Genomic DNA, 9,176 nt, shown 5'->3' with positions numbered 1-9,176 from the left:
AATAGATCCATATAGGATCTAGAAGTTTCCTTTTACTAAGATGTACAACGAAATGCTGTAACTATAACAATGTACCTGTATATGTTCGCTATGGCCTATAGGAGAGAGTGCCAAGTGATGTCAAATATACATGGACTCTAATTTCATATTCTAAGTCATATTCATTGTACAATATCGAGTGTTATCACAAAAATAGGGGGAAATAAATAAGTTAATACAACTAATATATACATAATACTGTACATCACAACATCCGCTCTATCTAAATCGATATGTAGTTATCCAGCAATACCACATATCTGAAATATAGCGCTGCTTGCCCGTTAATGGCAACCACATGACCTGACGACCATGTTTCTGTATTTCTTGAGGATGACATTTGAGCTGTCATCAAAGTAAAGCACAGATATAGCGTTCAGCTTGGTCGGTGCACAACATGGCTTTGGCACATTGTCAGGAAACATCAGATGGACCTGTGGAAGTGAATGGAAAGGACTGTGTAAAATATAAACTAAAATGACTGAAAGAAAGAAAGAAAGAAAGAAAGAAAGAAAGAAAGAAAGAAAGAAAGAAAGAAAGAAAGAAAGAAAGAAAGAAAGAAAGAAAGAAAGGACTGAGTACAGAAAGGAGATAGCATCAAAGCAGCAGTTTGAGCAGCTCAGAAAATCTATATGGTGTGGGATTAATTATCACCATATTGGTCAAGAAATTCAATATGAATTCAAATAAGTAACTCTCAAGGGTTTGCACTTACCAGGGTTTGCACAATGGCGTGATTTGTCGCATTCATATGCGCATTGAGTGGAAAAGAACATTCCCCATCGCAGTAAAAAGCAGCGTAGCCTTCAGGTGCAATAATCCAGTCCTTCAAATAGAATAACAAAAGACCAAATAAGCCTCAACGTGCTCCTCGTTGAATATTGAAGAGACTTCATTGACACTTGATGTGTTTTCTTTAGTCATTCATATTATCTGTCTGTTTCTCGTGCACTGCATTGAATACCCTAAATAACATGGTTGAAACTAAAAGAGGTGCTTTTTACAAACACACACATATTTGTAACACACATGTTATGACTCCTTGGCTGCGTTTCTTTCACTAATTGGTCTTTTGACCAATCAGATCAGCTCTGAAAAAGATCTGATGTGAAAAGATCCGATGTGATTGGTTAAAAGACCAATTAGTGGAGAAAAAAAATCTGAATTGGGCTGCCTGTCTAAACGCAGCCTATGTGACATCTGCTCTGGCATGCTTATGACAGTGTAGAATAGACATGGTAAGGTTCAAATAGTATTCCATCTTTCTTACCTGCCATCCTAAGTCTCGGAAGCTGACATAAAGTTCATGCTTCTTGCAGGCTTGTTTCTGTTCACTGGTGTTATGATCTAAAAACAAGAAACATTCAATTAATCTGCAAGTTTATCAGTTCCTCATGTATCATTGGGCTTTTTTATTTTTTTATTGACCACCTGTGAGCACTCTGGTACAGTGAGGGGGGAAAAGTATTTGATCCCCTGCTGATTTTGTACGTTTGCCCACTGACAAAGACATGATCAGTCTATAATTTTAATGGTAGGTTTATTTTAACAGTGAGAGACAGAAAAACAACAAAAAATTCCAGAAAAACTAATGTCAAAATTTTTATAAATAGATTAGCATTTTAATGAGGGAAATAAGTAATTTGACCCCTCTGCAAAACATGACTTAGTACTTGGTGGCAAAACCCTTGTTGGCAATCACAGAGGTCAGACGTTTCTTGTAGTTGGCCACCAGGTTGGCACACATCTCAGAAGGGATTTTGTTCCACTCCTCTTTGCAGATCTTCTCCAAGTCATAAAGGTTTCGAGGCTGACGTTTGGCAACTCGAACCTTCAGCTCCCTCCACAGATGTTCTATGGGATTAAGGTCTGGAGACTGGCTAGGCCACTCCAGGACCTTAATGTGCTTCTTCTTGAGCCACTCATTTGTTGCCTTGGCCGTGTGTTTTGGGTCATTGACAGTTCTTTTGTGTTTCTTCCATTTGCGATTAATCGCACCAACTGTTGTCACCTTCTCACCAAGCTGCTTGGCGATGGTCTTGTAGCCCATTCCAGCCTTGTGTAGGTCTGCAATCTTGTCCCTGACATCCTTGGAGAGCTCTTTGGTCATGGCCATGGTGGAGAGTTTGGAATCTGATTGATTGATTGCTTCTGTGGACAGGTGTCTTTTATACAGGTAACAAACTGAGATTAGGAGCACTCCCTTTAAGAGTTTGCTCCTAATCTCAGCTCGTTACCTGTATAAAAGACACCTGGGAGCCAGAAATCTTTCTGATTGAGAGGGGGTCAAATACTTATTTCCCTCATTAAAATGCAAATCAATTTATAGCATTTTTGACATTCGTTTTTCTAGATTTTTTTGTTGTTATTCTGTCTCTCACTGTTCAAATAAACCTACCATTAAAATTATAGACTGATCATTTCTTTGTCAGTGAGCAAACGTACAAAATCAGCAGGGGATCAAATACTTTTTTCCCTCACTTTTTTGGCCACAGTAAAATTATTTTGGACAATAGGAAATGTATTCCAAATAAATTATTAATGAAATGTTAACAAACTGTTAACAGCAAATGGCATCACCAACTCAGTTATTGTTATTACATTAAAGCGGCCACTGAAGATGTGTTGAATGGGTGTCCCTAACGCACTGAACCACATCAGTTCAAAACAGCTGCAGAGCTGAAGCAAGTGCACATAGACTTCTATAAAATGACAGCCAAATTAAAATAAGAGAGGGTCATTGGGGATGTTCTGTGTAGTTTAGCTAGAGTATTTGTATGAGGTGAGCATTACATGTTAATATCCATGGACCATCCTTATGAGGAGTTGAAGGAAGGGTAATAGATTGAGCAGGTAGGTTTATTATTTTGAAAATCTATCTGTTTTATACGATCTACAGTACATGTGTACTGCAGTTGATTACTAAGACTTGTGATTTATGAATTGGAACATCATGCTGCCAAAACAAGACTAATTGGCAACAAGAGACTGCTTGAGTAGACAAATGTAAGGCTGTAAGGCTTGCCATCAACCCCTCAAAAGTCGTTGTATTATTTCAAGTTAATTTTCCAACCTACTCCAGTCGAAACCCAAAACAATGTCAATTATGGTCGTTTAATATGCCCACCTCCACTTTTCGGTGCATGTGATGAATCCTGTTGACCACCTGATTTGTTGCGATTGTGATTCTTCCTCTTTCCACCAGTGGCCCTGACAGAGCGCAGCAACACCTCACTGGCCTTGAAGAATGAGACTAGGAACGGCTGTTTGGATTGTGGTCCATTCCTTCCAACGATGCCAGCAGACTTCATGTTGATACTCCGTCCTTTTAAAACAACAAGCAATGTGAATAGCAGCAAACAGAAACATAATTCGATTCCCATCTAATCAAATGCAATGATATAGGGGAGCAATATAAGCGTTTATTTCCAAAAGGCTATATCCACCAATCGTTCACATTAGTTTTTACATCAGAAATTATTGCTTATGGGTACCTTCATGTGTGTGTAAAATATTATTGTTCTCAGATTTTTTAATTCATAGATTTTAGATGTGTATGAAAATGTGTTTTTTTTGCAAAACGCTATGTATCCATTGTTTAGCTGGAATGGTATGGTCGTATCCTGTATATTTGACTGTGATATGTGGCTGTCTCACCTAGCTATCTTAAGATGAATGCACTAACTGTAAGTTGCTGTGGATAAGAGCATCTGCATACATCTCATATTACTGTATAGAATATATATATATATATATTTTAATTATATTGATGTCACAAATGTATCATTTGTAAATTTGTGTAAAAAAAACGTGTGTAAAATCAAGCAGTACTACGTATTTCTCTGACAGTGAGGCGGATACTGTATATAACATTTTGCAAAAGAACATGATTATTTGTCTCTCTGAAATGAAACCATCAAGTGATAGATTTTAAACAAATACATGTCTGTCATTGAACAACCCCATGCCATGACTAGATAGTGAAAAACACACCAATCTGTTTCATAATTTCTTTCCACAATAAAATATAATTTACCAACATTTCTGAAAATGGATATATAGCGTTTTGGAATGAAAGTCTTTAATTGCACCAACCAAAAGTAGGTACAAAACCTTGCATCATGTAAGCTTGCATTGTTGATATGAGCAAATGCAAGGTCCGTTACACTTGGCTAGACAGCACTAATCTCAAACCACGACGATGCTTTATTATTGATTCATGGTCAATAATGGCTTGATGTGATGATAGTGGCTTGATGACTCATTGTGAGCTCACAGAACAGAGCTCCGGGCAGCTGAGCGGAAATGGAAGAAAACTAGACTCCCTGCGGACCTGGCATCTTTTCACTCCCTCCTCTCTACATTTTCTTCATCTGTTTCTGCTGCTATGGCCACTTTCTACCACTCTAAATTCCAAGCATCTGCCTCTAACCCTAGGAAGCTCTTTGCCACATTCTCCTCCCTGCTGAATCCTCCTCCCCCCCTCCCCCTCCCTCTCTGTGGATGACTTCGTCAACCATTTTGAAAAGAAGGTTGACGACATCCGATCCTCGTTTGTTAAGTCAAATGACACTGCTGGTCCTGCTCACACTGCCCTACCCTATGCTTTGACTTCTTTCTACCCTCTCTCTCCAGATAAAATCTTGCGACTTGTGACGGCAGGCCGCCCAACAACCTGCCCGCTTGACCCTATCCCCTCCTCTCTTCTCCAGACCATCTCCGGTGACCTTCTCCCTTACCTCACCTCGCTGATCATCTCATCCTTGACCGCTAGCTATGTCCCTTCCATCTTCAAGAGAGCGAGAGTTGCACCCCTTCTCAAAAAACCAACACTCGATCCCTCTGATGTCAACAACTACAGACCAGTATCCCTTCTTTCTTTTCTCTCCAAAACTATTGAGCGTGCCGTCTTTAGCCAACTTTAGCCTACACAGGATGCGGCACAGGTCCTAATCCAGGCACTTGTCATCTCCCGTCTGGATTACTGCAACTCGCTGTTGGCTGGGCTCCCTGCCTATGCCATTAAACCCCTACAACTCATCCAGAATTCCGCAGCCCGTCTGGTGTTCAACCTTCCCAAGTTCTCTCACGTCACCCCGCTCCTCCGCACACTCCACTGGCTTCCAGTTGAAGCTCGCATCTGCTACAAGACCATGGTGCTTGCCTACGGAGCTGTGAGGGGAACGGCACCTCCGCACCTTCAGGCTCTGATCAGTCCCTACACCCAAACGAGGGCATTGCGTTCATCCACCTCTGGCCTGCTGGCTCCCCTACCTCTGCGGAAGCATAGTTCCCGCTCAGCCCAGTCAAAACTGTTCGCTGCTCTGGCACCCCAATGGTGGAACAAGCTCCCTTACGACGCCAGGACAGCGGAGTCACTCACCACCTTCCGGAGACATTTGAAACCCCACCTCTTTAAGGAATACCTGGGATAGGATAAAGTAATCCTTCTACCCCCCCCTTACCCCCCCCCCCCCCCCCCCCATTTTTTAAAAAATATATATATAATTATATATATATTATAACATTAAAAAAAAAACATTTAAAAAAAAAATAAACATTGTAAAGTGGTTATCCCACTGGCTATAAGGTGAATGCACCAATTTGTAAGTCGCTCTGGATAAGAGCGTCTGCTAAATGACGTAAATGTAAATGTAAATGTAATGTAGTATTAATATCATAATAATAGATGCATGGATTATATAGTTCAATTTACTCTAGTGTGCATACGTTATATATATATTTTTAATGGTAACATTAACATTGTGCTTTAAAAAAATGCACAAATGAACATATGAATTGACTTAAATTCTTCACTACTAAAACTGCGATCTTATACGCTCTCATCCTCTTGTACCTGTCAGTTGCATTTGACACATGTGAAACATCAGATCCTGCTCTGAATCCCCACCTCTATGAGGGATGGGCATCTCTAGATGATCACTACAACCACATGACATGAAGAGGATCTGTCCTCACCATGAAGCCAAGCAACAGGTGTTCCCCAGGGCTCAGTTCTCCTCCCCCTGGTGTTCTCTTTGTAGACCACGACCATGTCACTGGGCTCTGTTTTCTCTTCACAGGGCTTATCCTACCTTTGCTATGCAGAAGGCGAACAGCTCTGTCTGTCCTTCTCTCGTCTGACATATATTTATGTATCTCTTCATGGTAAACATCAACATCTCAACCTCAAACCCTGACAATAAAGACCTAACCTCTCCTCTATGGACAGCTGTGTCTAACTACAAGATGGCAAAGAACTTGGGTGTGACCTTGGAAGACCAGCTTTGGGGTAACTACAAAGTTTAACTGACATTTGCTTTTTATATGTAATTCCCAGCAACAACAAAGGCTGAAGAAAAGTAATGCTTCCATTACCATCCATAGTTTCAACAGAGAGCTGTAGGCCCATGTTCTGCAGTGGATTCAGCACCCAGTGGTTACTGGTAGCTGTGATGTCAAAGACCAGCCAGCCCCCATCAGAGGCCTTGATCTTTTTGGAATCCAACAAGAATGTCTCTGCATCCCTGTTGAGGAAAATACATAGAAAATCAATAATAAATAACAGGTGAATGCATGTGATAACTTGACACACAAAGCAATGCACATACATTACTATGAGTAATAGTTTGATTTACTGGATAAAAAAGATTTAACACAGTGGTGATATAACTGATGGACCTTACTCTCCTCTTTGAGCTCTGGAACTAATCATGAAATTCCTGTTTATCCACATTCATTTTGTTAAGACTTGCACGGGGCCACACAAAGAGAGAACATGTTTCCTCTGTGTCATTTAGACTTGGAAGCAGTAGAACAATTAAGGAGGCCATGACCTGCCATATTGGAAATTATGATATAAACAAAGTACCATTGAATAATCACTACTGGATGCAATTTCTTCCATCTTTCTCCCTCAGATCTGAGCCAAAAACATCCTTTGACAAAAATGTATCTTACTAGTTGAATTTATTGTTCCATGTGTTCTGTCCTATGAGCCCCATATTTTAAAGTAAATTCCTCTGAAATACAGGTGCACAACTTTCACTGGGGATGGGGGGGTCATGTCCCGCCCCCACATTCTGAAATAGCATTTTTGTCCCCCCCAGTTTTATCATTGCAATGTGATACAAAACGAGGCAACGGTGTGCTTTAGGACCACGCGGACGCCTCAGAGCAGTCCGGTAGGCTGTTTGGAGTGTTCAGCCGGCTGTATTTAGGACCATGCGGACACCACAGAGCGGGCTGACAGTCTGTGTAAAAGGCAAAGCTTCTGGAAGGCTGACTGGACCAGCACTGGAGAGTTGAACAGAGGCAGCTGCTCTCAGTGTGTTACACTCTTTTTCTGAGTTGTAAAAGCAAGCAGAGCAGAAACTGGCGACTCTTTAGTTGACTGATGGAAAAAAAACTAAACTAGTGTTTATTCGCAGTGCTGAGCTATTAGCTAGTGTAACTGACATATAACGTTAGCTAATGTTTCATCCTATCTCGACTGAGGTGAATGAATTAGCTGCGCTAGCCTCTAGCTATCTGTCAGATAGCGATATGAGGTGGCTATTATTACTATCTAACAGCAGTTGCTTGTATGGACATGTTTTGTAGCCTTTGTTTTGTCCCGTTTCAACAGAAGTAAATGAACTTGGCTAGCATTCACCAGCTGATGTATCATTAAAGAGAGAGAGCTGGCCAAAAGTTGGCTAACGTTAGCTATTATTTTTGCCTCAATCGTTCTAGGCCTGAATCAAACAATGAAACCATCAGCCAAAAGATTGAAGATTGATATTCTGACTTTTTTTCCGTGCAATGTGAGTTTCTATTAGTCAGTATGGCAATTTAACATTATTGATCTGTCAGCTTCCCTAGCTAATTCCTTACTTTTCATACTGACACAGTAATAAACAGCTCTAACGTTACAGGCTTCACTATCATGGTGCACAGAAGAGGTCTGCACGGACTGATTTCTTCATCCCGCTCCCACCCGCACCCACAGGTTTTCATACCAATCTCAGCCTGCAAGAACTGGTCCCAAACCCAACCGCAGTCCCGCAATGTTATTTTAGGCGTATGTGACACAGCTCACTTGCCAGCCATGGTCCCAGCAATTTTGTGCCAAATAGGCAATATCAAATGCACAAAAATAACTTAAGAAATAGTTTAAAGTACCAGAGATTGTCACATGGCCCTTATATTAGGATATTTGTATTACTGGGCTATATCAGCCAATATGCTAGTTGTAGTTAGAAAAGAGCAGAGTAGGAGAGATTTGCACTTTCTCTTTAGCTATTTATTTTGCCTACCTTTTAGTAGTGGGAAGATTTTCAGACAGAGAAATATGGGTGATCAATATTTAGGCCTATTTCTAGGCAATGTAGTAAACTATATAGGAAGTACATTTCTTTGGAAAGATAACTTCCCCGTGCTTCTCCGCCCATGCATAGGCTATAGCCTACTCTATTTAATTGAGACCACACACGTACCTGATCTCGCAGGTATGGCTACTGAACTTGAAGCAGCAAGAATGATGACAGCGACACTTGCTACGTTTTGTATAGTCCTATAGGATATAGCCTACCGTTTAGGAGGACGATTTGCAGGCAAAGACAAATAATGGGTAATCAATACTTATTGAAAATGTAGCCTAACCTATGTGTGTGTTGTGCCTTTTCCTTTTCAGTGATGATTACATTTTTGGATTGCACTTCAATTTACGTTGGTTGAGCACCGTCCACTTCTTTCCATTATCAATAATTATTTACAGACACTCTAGTAAACTACAGTCGACTCATATTTAAGTTAAGTTCATATTTAAGTTAACAGCCATGTGATTCTCCACCCATGTATGCAGCCTACTCTGTTTCAACGAGACCACACATACTAGGCGCACTTGAACTGTCACGACTTCCTCCGAAGCTGCCTCCCCTCCTTGTTCGGGCAGGCTTCGGCATTCGTCGTCACCGGCATTCTAGCCACTGCCGCTCCATATCTCATCATTCCATTTGTCTTGTCTTGTCAATTACACACACCTGGTTGTTATTTCCCTCATTAGTATGTGTTTAAGTGTTCCCTCTGCCCCCTTGTCCTTGTGGGTGACTGTTCATTGTGAGGATTAGTAGCTCGGTTGAGCTCAGTATTTTGTA

The 9,176-nt window shown here is 40.9% G+C and overlaps 1 protein-coding gene across 1 annotated transcript in view; it reads right to left on the bottom strand.

Moving 5' to 3' along the window:
* Positions 1-323: 323 nt before the first annotated feature.
* Positions 324-9,176, bottom strand: part of bmp5 (bone morphogenetic protein 5) — a gene marked incomplete at both ends in the record, with an annotated part of 43,780 nt that continues 34,927 nt past the window's right edge. Inside the window, 5 exons of the mRNA XM_084141385.1 lie at positions 324-473; positions 755-865; positions 1,310-1,386; positions 3,167-3,364; positions 6,418-6,566. Coding sequence (XP_083997511.1) covers positions 324-473; positions 755-865; positions 1,310-1,386; positions 3,167-3,364; positions 6,418-6,566 — 685 coding nt within the window. The remainder of the gene's footprint in view (positions 474-754; positions 866-1,309; positions 1,387-3,166; positions 3,365-6,417; positions 6,567-9,176) is intronic.

Source organism: Coregonus lavaretus (genome assembly GCF_964263955.1).
Source record: "Coregonus lavaretus genome assembly, chromosome: 25".
Classification (NCBI taxonomy): domain Eukaryota; kingdom Metazoa; phylum Chordata; class Actinopteri; order Salmoniformes; family Salmonidae; genus Coregonus; species Coregonus lavaretus.
Note: the sequence above shows the minus strand (reverse complement) of the source record. Positions and strands in the feature narration are given on the sequence as shown.